This window comes from Equus przewalskii, chromosome 1 (assembly GCF_037783145.1).
Source record: "Equus przewalskii isolate Varuska chromosome 1, EquPr2, whole genome shotgun sequence".
NCBI lineage: Eukaryota > Metazoa > Chordata > Mammalia > Perissodactyla > Equidae > Equus > Equus przewalskii.
Genome location: NC_091831.1, coordinates 154,860,133 through 154,873,255, shown reverse-complemented (window position 1 = coordinate 154,873,255; position 13,123 = coordinate 154,860,133). Strand labels below are relative to the sequence as shown.

The 13,123-nt window shown below is 33.5% G+C and overlaps 1 protein-coding gene across 3 annotated transcripts in view; it reads left to right on the top strand.

Moving 5' to 3' along the window:
* The window catches only part of KATNBL1 (katanin regulatory subunit B1 like 1), a 45,261-nt gene extending 33,284 nt beyond the window's left edge, over window positions 1-11,977 (top strand). For all 3 annotated transcript variants that reach the window (XM_070584522.1, XM_008516347.2, XM_070584536.1), the window contains 9 exons: window positions 509-639; window positions 1,569-1,609; window positions 2,868-3,147; window positions 5,826-5,944; window positions 6,873-6,923; window positions 7,017-7,106; window positions 7,437-7,526; window positions 8,350-8,443; window positions 9,975-11,977. In XM_070584522.1, the coding sequence (XP_070440623.1) occupies window positions 523-639; window positions 1,569-1,609; window positions 2,868-3,147; window positions 5,826-5,944; window positions 6,873-6,923; window positions 7,017-7,106; window positions 7,437-7,526; window positions 8,350-8,443; window positions 9,975-10,007 (915 nt within the window). In that variant the 5' untranslated portion in view covers window positions 509-522 and the 3' untranslated portion in view covers window positions 10,008-11,977. The remainder of the gene's footprint in view (window positions 1-508; window positions 640-1,568; window positions 1,610-2,867; window positions 3,148-5,825; window positions 5,945-6,872; window positions 6,924-7,016; window positions 7,107-7,436; window positions 7,527-8,349; window positions 8,444-9,974) is intronic.
* The last annotated feature ends 1,146 nt before the right edge of the window (window positions 11,978-13,123 follow it).

The window sequence follows — 13,123 nt, the reverse complement described above, 5'->3', positions numbered from 1 at the left end:
TGAAAGAAGAATTTAAGGATTAGGCATAAAACCAAGTCAGATGTATATAGTCTGATTTTGGTTCCTCTAGCTGCTTGTGGTTGTATTTGACCCAGTGATTTGGTTCCAAAATTTTAGGCTTCTGTACATTTGGATGTCACAGATACCACTACTATATAGACCTGATTTCATAACCTGTAAATTTAAATTTAATATATGGCTACTAATATGGAAAATGGGGAGATTGACATGTTGCATGGGCAAAAAATACATTCCATATTATTGTAACTGGTTGCAACTAAAGACTGAAAACAGAAAGAGCCTTGATTTCCTGGAATGCCCTCCTTGTGCTTCCTCCTGTTTAAGGTTTTTAAAAATGTATGAATTAGAACTATGTCCTCTGTTTTACTCACATACCTCTTTTACATAGCATGGAGCTGCTGTTGTATTTTTGTATATGTATTAAGGAAATAATCAGGCTCTTTTGCTTTTTGTATTTTCCATTTATTATTTTTATTTTGATGTCTAGGTATTTAAGAGATTATGGCATCTGAAACCCACAATGTTAAAAAGCGGAACTTTTGTAATAATATTGAGGATCATTACATTGATCTTCCTAGAAAAAGGATCTCTAAATTCACTAATAAGAACATGAAGGAGGTAAGTCCATAGTTTCTAGGTTTCTTACTCTGTTCAGGCTGCTGTAACAGACTATCATAGGCTAAGTGGCTTACAAACAACAGAAATTTACTTCTCACAGTTCTGGAGGCTGGGAAGTCCAAGATCAAGGTCCTGGCCGATTTGGTATCTGGTGAGGGTCAGCTTCCTGGTTCATAGATGGCTGTCTTCTTGCTGTGTCCTCAGATGGTGGAAGGGGCAAGAGCTCTCTGGGGTCTCTTTATAAGAGCACTAATCCTATTGTGAGGGCTCTGCCTTCATGAACTAATCACCTCCCAAAAGCCCTGCCTCCTCTATCATCACTTTAGGGGTTAGAATTTCAAAATATGAATTTTGGGGAGGCGTAATCCTTAAGTCCATCACAGGTAGTTTAAACTGTTAGGTCTGTGGATAGTTCTAGTTAAACCATAATAAACAATGAGAGAGTGATGAGTCTGCTTAATGTCTCAGAATTAAGTAGAATTAATGAAATATTGAAAACTTTATATTCTGAAAGCTCTAAAAACTTTTTGGCCAGTGTACTGTTTTGATATGATATAATTTGAATGTTTTGGTTTAATATTAAAGAGGAATCTCAGAAATGCTTTTTGTTCACTGTTCACTGTTGCAAGGCTCATTAGCACTGATATAGTTTCTTTAAAAACCATAAAACTCAACTCACTTATTAAGCACCTTGTAAATATAATATGTGACTAGTGGTATGGAAAATAGATGGATATGTTACTTTGTCAAAAATGCCTGCATACAATGTTGTTGTAGCAAATGGTTGAGACTACAGTCTTAGAACAGAAAAAGCTTTAATCTGAAAAATTTAACAGTTGAATTTCAGATTTATTGGTAACAATCACGAAGTTTACAAAGCCTCATTAAGGAACTTAAGTGTGCTACAAGTAACTATTTTTATTTTTCAGGTTAAGAAATCTCCAAAACAGTTGGCTGCTTATATAAATAGGTAAGAGCTTCTTTAAAGTTTATGGGAAGCAGCAAATATTGAAAACTGGGTAAGAGTGAAAATAGATAAAAAATAAATATTCTCTGTTATTATAATAATAATTAATATATTGTCAAACAGCTCCTTTGTTCCAGGCACTGTGCTAAACACATCAGTATTATCTCTACTCCTTAAAATGGTCCTACTAGTAGATAGCATTACCCTAACAGTTGATGAGAAAAACTGAAGATCAGAGAAGTTAACTGATTTGTTCAGGGTCATACACCCAGAAAATGGTAAAAATGGCATTTATTCTCAGACCTGCCAAACTCTAAAGGCACTTTCTACTAAGCCACTGGTTCTCCAAGTGTGATCTGAGGACCCTGGAGGTCCCTGAAGCCTGAAAAGGGAGATTGTGAGGTCAAAACTATATTCACAATAATACTAAGACATATTTACCTTCTTCGTTTTCCCTCTATTACAAGTGTACAGTAGAGTTTTCCAGAGGCTCCATGATATTTGATATCACAATAGACTGAATGCAGAAGCAGATGTGCAAATCCAGGAGTCTTCTGTTAAACCAGATATTAGAGATTTTGCAAAAATGTAAAACAGTACCATTCTTCTCACTATATATATAGGACTTTTTTTAATATAGGACTTTTTTGGGTAAAGTATTCTATATTAATATGTAATGAGTCTTTTTTTAATGAATTAACAAATTTCCTCAGTTTTACTTTCTGTTGTAAATATCAATAAATATTGCCTGCATAAAACAATTATTTTGAAACCTCAAGAATATTTGAGTGCAAAGCATCCTGAGGCCAAAACATTTGAGAACCACCATACTAAACCATGAGGTTTGCCCTATTGTGGTTTATCTGATTCAAACAAAATTAAATATACTTCAACTTAATCAAAATAAACTTTAAGATATTCAAACTTACATAATTATTGTGTCAATTTGTTAGAAAAAGATTAGGTGACTAGAAATTTTTATAATTTTCTTACTCCCAAAATGGCCTGTAATATTTCACTTTAAAAGCATGTTATGCTTCTTTTCATTTTCATTTGGTATAAAGTATCATCCTTTCATTGCTTTCCAGATGGTTTGTAATTTTTCTCTTAGATCTAAGAGTTAAGAATTTTTTAATTCTATTTACTTCTAATTTTAGTGGATTGTGATCACAAAATGTCACATATTAAATCTTTCTCTTAAAAACTTCTAAAGGTTTTCATGTGCTTCTTTTTCATTTAAGAAAATCAATTGTTTTTACAGAACAGTTGGACAAGCTGTGAAAAGCCCAGATAAACTACGTAAGGTGATCTATCATAGAAAGAAAGTTTATCATTCTTCTCCAAATACTTGTTACAGAAAAAAACAGTCCCCTAGAAGTGGGGGCTGTGACATGGCAAATAAAGAAAACGAACTGGCTTGTGCAGGCCACCTGCCTGAAAAATTACGCCATGATAGCCGAACATATTTGGTTAACTCCAGTGATTCTAGTTCTTCACAGACAGAAAGCCCATCATCAAAATATGGTGGGTTTTTTTCTGAGGTAAGTCATTTATATAAGCTTAACTTTATTCCTGTTACACTATTGGGGTTTTTTGTGGTTTTTTTGCCACATTCTGCTAGCAGACTAATTCGCCACCCATTGATTTCAGACTTATTTGAATGATTTTAACTCCCAGTACAATTTTTCTATATTAACCAAATTTGAATCAGCAGTTTATTCCATTTCTCTAAGTCAATGATGTCTGAAATGGAATGAAATGATTGACAAGCTGCTGTATCTATCCAGAATGGCAAATTGGCCAGTAGAGATTTAAAGGAAGGGAAAAGAAATCGTGCCTAAAAAGTGGACCACCAAAGCCAGTCATGCAGGCACATTTTGCTGCCCTGTGGAAGCTTTGTTCAGGCAGACCTGCTAAGGTGTGCTGCTCTTCTGGCTCAGACAAAATTACTTGTTTGAATAGGCCCAAGGGAATTTTTTTGGGTGACAGAAATTCTCTAAAACTGGATTGTGGTGATGGTTGCACAACTGTATAAGTTTATTTAAAATTATTGAATGATGTATTTTCAATGGATGCATTTTATGGTATGTAAATTTTACCTCAAAATAGTCATTTAAAAAAAAATTGGTCTTTTGAAGGAATGATTTGATAAAATTTATAAACACACGAGTTTATAATAAAAATTATGATTACATGTTTACTGTATATGTTGTAGTAAATAAACCCAAAGGAAAAAATTATCCATAATCTCAACGTTTGGAAATAACAGTATTAAGTTTTTGAGATCTCTTTTCTCTTCATACTGTATATATCGTTTAATAACTTGATGTTTATGTTTAATAAATTTGGATATTTTCCCATGTGATTAAATAATGCTGCTACAGTTTTTTAATAGATACATGTAACATTGCATTGCTTGAATGTACCTTAATTTTTATAACTATGATTTGGTTAACTTAGTATTGTTTCTCTCTGGCATGATAGCTTAAAAAGCATCTTCTGTGGTGTATAAGCAGAAAAAAATCTATTTAAAGTAAAATGGTCATAAGTCTGTATAGGTGAATGAAGATGAGCATCATATTTAGGGTAAAGAAAGGTAGAAAATAAAGCGTTATTAATTAAACCGTAATGAAATGATGCAAAAAAATATTCTTTTTACTAGTGAAATATTATTGTAAAAATTAGGTCCTGGAGTAATAGAAAGTTAACAATGTTAGGAGAAGTGAAGGAAGTGTGTGTCGTATCTGAGAAAAGAGGAAGTAAGGAGAATTTGATTTAATAGTGAATTATAATGGGCCCTGGAGAGTGGTAACAAAGGTAAAAGAGAATCACTGTCATACTAATTCATTCACAGATACGTATTGAGGGTTTCCTCTTGTGTAATGCATTCTGCAGGCTCTGAGGAGATAAAGATTGGTGAGCAAAAAACAGACACCAACCCTGGTTTCACATAGTTATAGAAGTGATGAGGCCAACACTGATGAGATAATCATAGAAGCTACATACCCTGAAGGAAAGAACATGTGGCTTATAATCCAGAAATCTGGTCTACATTGTGACCTAGGTTGGTTCTTCAGTTGAACTGAGGGAATAAACATTCTGAGTGTAAATGCCTTTAAAAAAAAGATTTCAGTTGTGCATTTGAATTAGTGTCACAGTGAGACATTTCCTTTGCTCTCTCATTTTCACTACTTTTTGCAAACCTTCCTTAACCTTGCACTTAACTAATAGATTTATTGATTGCTCTGTTGTTGTTTCAGACCTTTTTTCCTGATTGACTAGTGCCTGCTCTAAAAACCTAAATCTAAAAGTGATACCACATTATTTTGTCAAAGTTCAGATATCTGTAACCTTTCATGTAGCTGTTCCAATCCTAAAATTAATCCTACAGAAGTATTTGTACAAGTGCACATATTTGCATAAATAGGATGTTCATTGATGCATAGTTTTAATAGGGAAAAACCAGAATAACTCTAAATAAATTATGGTACATAAAGACTGGAGAATATATAAGTGTTTTTTTAAAATGAGGTGGTTCTATGTTATGATACTGAAAAATCTTCATATATATGTGAAAAAGCAAGATTTTCAAAAATGTAGTATTATAAGATTTTAATTTTTTATGTACCTAATTTGTCTAGAAAATGGTTTGGAAAGATACATACTAATCTGTTAACTCTGATTACTTCTAGGACGTGATATTAGATGTTTTTGTGGGAAGGTAGAGAGTATTCACTTTTTATTTTATACAGTTCTAAATTATTTAAACTTCTTACAACATGAATATATTACTTTATTATATAGAAAAAAATGAATGAATGAATTTAAATACTTGTCACAGAACTGAGTTTTTATGGTTCCCTTCTTATGCTATTCAGTTGGTAATGACTAGCCTACATGTTTACCTTTTCCTTTAATCCACATTACAAATTGAATCCTAGGTTTGTAGGTGAGCTAAAAATAATTTGTTTTACAAATTATTGAAATTTAGAAGAAAAATGGTAGCAAATAAAAAGTATTGGTAAAATATAAACAGGCCCTAATTTATTCAGATCATTTTGTTTACTATGTTCAATTGCAATATTCTTTTTCTGGGTCAGTAAAAGGAGTCATCTTTGCATAATTTTCAAATATATCTACCAGAATAATTTATTTGGAAAAAATAGCTTCATATCACATTTCAATGTGCTTTATAATAAATTAGATGTCTGCCTTTCAGGTTTCTCAGGACCATGAAACAATGGCACAAGTTTTGTTCAGTAGGAATTTGAGATTGAATGTAGCTTTAACTTTCTGGAGAAAGAGAAGTATAAGTGAACTTGTAGCTTATTTGGTAAGGTAAGTGCGACCTTTTATGCTTTTTGTTCAGTAAAAGTAATTTTCAGTGGGCCGGCCCAGTGACATAGTGGTTAAGTTTGCATGCTCTGCTTCGGCAGCCCAGGGTTTGGGGGTTCAGATCCTGGGTGTGAATCTACACACCACTTGTCAATCCATGCTGTGGCAGCATCCCACATACAAAATAGAGGAAGATTAGCACAGATGTTAGCTCAGGGCCAATCTTCCTCAACAAAGAAATAAAGAAAAGAAAATTTTTTTTAAAAAGTAATTTCAAATGTGTTAATCTAGAAGCACCTCTTCTTTACTGGCTAAAATTTTAAACTTCTATATTTAGCTTCAATAGAGACACTATGGTTTAACTTACCTTCATCATCAGTCTAAGAGTAACCAAAATACAGAAAACCATCTGTTCTATCAGACTGAACAAAGCGGTTACCTTCTCTAAGATTCTTATCCATTAAACTAAGAGATACTGGTATGGGAGACTAACCTTTTAAAAATCTCCTTTGAATGAAAATCCTGAGAATTACCCTCCTCACTGTATTCAAGTCTCTTACCTTAGTTAGATGTTACCTTAGTGAGGCCTTCCTTGACCACCTTATTTAAAAATACATATTTCTTCACTCCCTATCTCTCTTTCCTGTTTTATTTTTCTCCATAGCACTTACTGCCATCAGTGTGCTCTATGTATTTTACTTGTTTGTTTGTTGTCCGTCTCTGCCTTCTCCTGCCCCCTCCCACACTCACATACACACTGGAGTGAAAGCCCTCTATCTGTTGACTGCTGTATCCTCAGCACCTGGCTCATCATAGACACCCGGATTATTTGTTGAATGAGTGAATTTCTCAAAAGCAGTGTGAAAGTTATCACATGAAAGTAAATAAGGAATCCGCTCTCTAAGCAAGGCTATCCTTTTTGTACCCACAGGATAGAAGACCTTGGAGTCGTGGTGGATTGCCTTCCTGTTCTCACCAATAGGTAAAAAGAATATCTTTAAGAAAAAAATTAGTTTAAAAAAGGAAAAATTATGGCCTGTTCATATTTTTATTACTGAGTATTTCTTTGTTTTAGTTTACAGGAAGAAAAACAATACATCTCACTTGGCTGCTGTGTGGACTTGTTGCCTCTAGTAAAGTCACTACTTAAAAGCAAATTTGAAGAGTAAGTGCTAGTCTGAATCTTGTTCACTTTTCTCTTTCAGCATCCTTGATTTTGCGCCTTGTGCATGCATTGTAATTGATTGAGCTCCATAAGATGTACGTGGTTTCTGTTTTCAAGTTGCTTATAGTCCAATTAGGAAAAGAATATAAAATGACTAAAGAACAATTACAAAAGCATCTATAAACAAGTTACATAAAATACAGTGTTGTGAAAGTAAACAAATTTTTAAAAGGGGGAAAAATCAATGTGTGTATGTGTTTTTTGAGAGCATGGATACCATCTTTTGTAAAGCTGAAAACACTTGAATTTTCTAACAAACTGTCCTTTCAGGTACATAATAGTTGGTTTAAACTGGCTTCAAGCAGTCATAAAAAGGTGGTGGTCAGAACTGTCATCCAAAACAGAAATTAGAAATGATGGGTAAGTATACTTTTAAAGATAAATTCATGCTCCTAAAATCTTTTTTAGAAAAGCAGCTTGATTAAACTAGGTGATAATTTTATTCCAAGATTGTCAGTATATAATATTTATTCTCTTCATTTTTCAGAGAAATGTTAAATTGGGACACTGTTCGCATGTGAAAATTGTGCATGGAAGTTGAATTCCAGAGCCCAGTAACCCCCTGTATCTCTTCTCCTAGTAGAACCCTGCCCTTCACTTTAGAAGGGAGAAGTACAGCCTTCTCTTAACCCTCATGTCAGTTATAATGAGTAAGGGAGAGAAAAAGACATGGGCTTGAGTGGGATAAGTATTGAGGCACAGAATGGAGGCGTCCTGCAGGGTCCTTTGGCTACGTAGACGTTAACCTGAGAGTCCAGTGTGCATGATTACAATTCTAAAAACTGTATTATAATCATAATTTGACTTTGTCTTGATGTGAAAATGTGTGGCTATTCTACCAAATGAGTTAGATTATCATGAAGCTACAAAAAAAATCTCCTAATAGTCTTCCTAAAGTTCATAATTTTCTTTCTAGGCTTTCAAAATTTCCCACTTCATACCCAGGAACAGGTTGTCCAAATGCTCCAAATGCCTAGTTTTCTTACCTGGTTTAACAACGAAGTAACCATTAATTTCCATAATTGGCATGTACTATTTTAAAGAGTTGCTTCACTTCAAATAGTATAATTTTCTCCTGATAAATACTTGAAAAATTTAACACTGTTTTCATTAAGTGTATTTACTACCAAAGTCCATATCATACTATATTTGTGTTGTAACTTTTCTTCTTTTTTTCTCCTAGAAATATTCAGATTTTAAAACAACAGTTAAGTGGATTGTGGGAACAGGAACACCATCTTACTTTGGTTCCAGGATATACTGGTAATATAGCTAAGGTAATCTATATTTAAGCTTAAAAATTTAAGCTTAAAGTCTATATGAAAGCTTAATTAAAAAATAGAAATAATGTATTACTATTATGCATTTAAAAGTGAATTCTTTGAAATCTCTAGACAAAGTAATTCAGTACTACTCTGATAAGGTAAAGTCAATTTCATATTTGCAAATGCGTAAGATCCTCTGGGTATGAATGTGGCAGGGAACACAGGAATTAGCCATCAAGTGCATTTCAGATACAGCCACAGAAATAATGTGCTAGAAGATATTTAATGACCTAGTTCCAATTAGAGAAAAATATTTGAAAAAACGTTAAGAAATCCGGTAAGGAAGGCAGCTGAAAACACAGTGTCACTCAGGAAGCAAGAGGTGAGGAATACAATCAAATGGTTTGAGGGTATTCATTTTTACTTGGCTTTTGCTAATGTTAGGCTTTTTGGGAAAGTAAACTGTTCAGATTACAGTATGAGTTTGACAGTGGTCTTTATTGATTTGCTTGTCTCTTAAAGGAATTCTGAATTTTAATATTTAAACTCCAGAAAACATTGGTAGTTAAAATATAATTGCAGAAAAAAGTCATTGTTAAGAAATATTTCCACCCTTTTACTGGGCATTCTACCATCATAAATGGGTATTAGCCAGAAATATAAAAACATTCTTTGGTTTAAAAAATATAATATTCTAAATAAGAGGATTTTTGTCATGGACTTACTTGTAAAAGTCTTCTTGGATTCCTTCAGTAAAAGAAGCAAAATGATATATCAAGCAACTGTGTTACCACTGAGTATAATTTTACTCTGTAGAATTCTTAATAATGAAAATCTTATAAACAGAAATCAATTTCCCAGAAGTTTTGTTGTTGGTGTTCTTTTGATAATGGGGAGAAAATGAAGTAAAGGTTGGTAGAAAATGGAGTACTCTTAGAGCATACATGATAGATCACCTTGTTCTGGAGGGGCCTTGTATTCTTGGTAGTAGACCTGAAAAATTATTGTTTCCTTTGAAATTTGCTCTCAATTGTAATTTTGTATAAAGCGAGAAGCTTTATTGTGAACATGACCTTAAGATACTATATTTATTACTGAAGATAATATTGAGTGATTAAAAGTTCTATGAAGCTCTTCACGATAAAACCTCTTTTATAATATTAAACCCTCAATTGTAATTTTCTTGAGGGTAGAAATCAGAGAGAGAGGCTATCATCAAGCTGGGCTTGAGTTTATATAGCACTGGACGAATTGTCGTGAATGATTTAATGATCTTGCTTAACTATAAAAGCAGAATTGCTTCATCATAGGAACCAGATCATTCACTCAGCCCTTAGCAAACATTTGTGGAGCACATGCTGTGTGCCAGGCCCTGTGCTAAACAAATGCAGATAAAAAGTTGAGTAAGATACATCTTTTACCCTCAAAAGATCACAAAGGGAAACTAAGGCAAATCAAGTGACGAAACGGGAGAAGAAAATGGGTTCTGTATATGTGTATTTACTGTACTTACTAATGAAGTGTTTTTGTTTTGTTCTCTAAGGATGTAGATGCTTATTTATTACAGTTGCATTGAGAAACTTCATCTACTCTAGAGCATGTGGTTATTCACAACATCCCTGGACTATATGATTTCCCAAAAAATGTCTTATCTGAGAACTCTGAACTGTGGAAGAAGTCAAAACCATTTTTTTTAAAAGCCACATAATGAAACCACTAAAGAAATCCTAACCATCTACTTCACATTGAAGTGGAAAAATATCCAAAAGGAGCAGCTTCAACTTCAGTGAGGTGAAAGTGCACTATGAAGATTGTTCGCCTTTGCTGCATTTGGGATTTATATGGTTATTTGGTAACATTGTTTAAAAACTACTGGGTCTTAATGCAGTCCTGCGTAAGAATATAATTTATACTATATGAAAAAAATAAGACAAGACTTATTACTAGGAACCACAAAGACCAATCATCACTACTTTTTTAAAGACTGTGTTTTATAAGAGAACACTTAAATGTGTGCAGCTATTTTCTTATGTTGAAAAGACTTTGAAAGCTTAAAAGATCATAGCAAATAATCAATACTAAAAGTTTTTTGTCCACACTGAGATACTGTGTATACAAAATGCCTTAATTATTAATAAGCCAATGTGTATGATACCAATATCTGTTTTAAAAAAACTAAAACCAACCATGCTTCTGGCATGATAAAATCATGGAATTAAATCAGGGGTTTTCATTCATGTAGAATGTTGTTGTTAAAACTTATTCCACACCATTTTTAAAACTTGACAATATTTTTAGCGTCTCTGATTTTTTTTGCCAGAATCATCATGTCATGTGTGTATGTGTTATTCCTATATAAAAGAGAAAGGTGAATATGTATTTGTATGAATGCTTAAGTGGAAATGTTCATGGAGTTGGCTAATTTATATTCACTTTTTATTGTACCTAGATTTCTAATATTTTCAGTTCTGTATCCTTTAAGCTTCCTTCATTTGAGTAAATTCACTAAATATTTCTATTTTTTGCTTTTTTTAATTCTGATTTTTATATAAATTCTAATTCTTTTTCACTACATATGTTTTAAAGAATTACATGCAATGCTTTAGAAATGTTTACAGTTAGTGCTGACCTTGTATTTTAAATTCCAACACTTTACATTACTACCTCCTCCAATGGTTGGTATGAAATGCCAGCAGACTGAGGTCTTTTTTTTTTTTTTAATACCACTTTTAGTGTCAGTGAACCCGCTTCTGGAATGTCTTAACAGCTGTATATCTTACCTATCTTGAAAGTGATTGGGATTTAAATACCACTGTTGGTTCGTACATCATCTCATTGTAATGAACCCAAGAGGCATCTGAGCAAAGATTTTTTGGTAATCAAATTTCTATGCAGTACTCCTTCAAGCACTTGAATGTAAATCTTTAGCATTGACCCAATCAGTGACTACTGACGTGAATCCCAAACAAGCATCTTTCTTGCTTTAAAAATGTTCTCTTTCATTGAGTTCTCTTTTTGTGTAGCTATATTTCGTATAGCTATGGATTCCTCACAGTAAACATCAATTGTAGTAATTGGCTGTTTTCTTTAAGTCTTTAGATTAGAATAATTTCAGATTACTGCACTTTTGTGATATGAGAGTTGAGTTATTTAAGAAGTTGTTTTTCAGGAGGTGGGAATTTGAATCGTAAACCTGTGTCATCTCTGTGAAACCTGACAATGATGAAATATAACCTTCCTTTGTCCTATTCTTTTAGTTATCACTGTCTTATCTAGCAGTTTGAACCAGTTAACATGGAGCCTGGTGCTAATGAGGCTAAGGACAGGAGTTCGATCCTTCTATACATACATGCACCTACTCATGGCTACAGATTGCACCTTCTCTTAGCTATCTATCTCACAAATTCAGCTCTTGGTCACAAGGCAGATGGTGTGTATAGTTTAGCATAAACCCTTCACCTCAAATGGAAAGATAACTCAAATAATTTATGTGATATTGTAGACTTTTAATCTTCAAAATAATATATTAAAATAATATATCTAAAATACTGTGTCACTATAATTTTCTCTGAGATCATTGACTAAACAGTATCTTCTAAAAATTAAACTTCAATAAATCAAACTTCAGTAAAAGCTAAGTATAAATACAAATGAAACATACTAAGAAAAGGTACTATCCTGTTAACACTGAGTTCTTGTGCCTAAGTTTGGATTTGTTGAATGAGAGTAGACAACACTCCATTTTATATACTCAGAGGAATATAAGGCAGCAGAGTCTTTAGCTCACAAAAATTATTCAGTAGCACACTCCTAATTTCTGTTCTTGGCCTTTGCAGTTTACCTTAGTTCCTATCTCTCTCAGTTACTGAGTTATGAGTATTAGGTGATTTTGAGATTCTTGGATAAAAGATGTTAGATAAGTAAATATTGTTGAACACTTCTGTTGCTATTAAGCTCTTCTCATGCTATTTGATCAGAACAGTGTTGATCTCCAGAAGGAGCCAAAGAAAGTGTTTACAAAGTATTTTGGCTGTTGTATTGACCTAGATTAGGACAATTGCTGTCTGTCATTGCTCATTTGTAGCTGTGCTGCTAAGCAGTGTACAGAACTGAGGGACTACCTAAGGTCTCCGTGCCCTTTTTACCTCTTCTACCTTCTTAGGTCTTTTGTACTGGGCTTTGCAGACTTTGCAAGTCTAGAAACAGGTAGTTTATTGAAGTGATAGAGGGTTATAATCAAGTAATTTGTTTCTACCAGGAATAAAGTAAATGGATTTTGTAATGAGTCATCATGATCAGAATAAGGGTTAAAAGTTAGGAAGCAAGCATTATCAGATGGTTTTTTTAATTAATCTTTTGGCAGTAATTTCAAAAGTAATTGACACAGATTATTTACATGAATCCTAAGATATGAGAATATAGATATAAATATCTATATCTGTTTTGAGAAATCATTAATATCAGCACTGAACTCTAAGGGATATTGAGGAATTAAATCCTAATGCTCCTAAACAGACACGTACATGTCATGTCCTAATCTTAAAAATGGTTGTGTGGGGGGCTGGCCCCGTGGCCGAGTGGTTAAGTTCGCGCGCTCCGCTGCAGGCGGCCCAGTGTTTCGTCGGTTCGAATCCTGGGCGCGGACATGGCACTGCTCGTCAGACCACGCTGAGGCAGCGTCCCACATGCCAC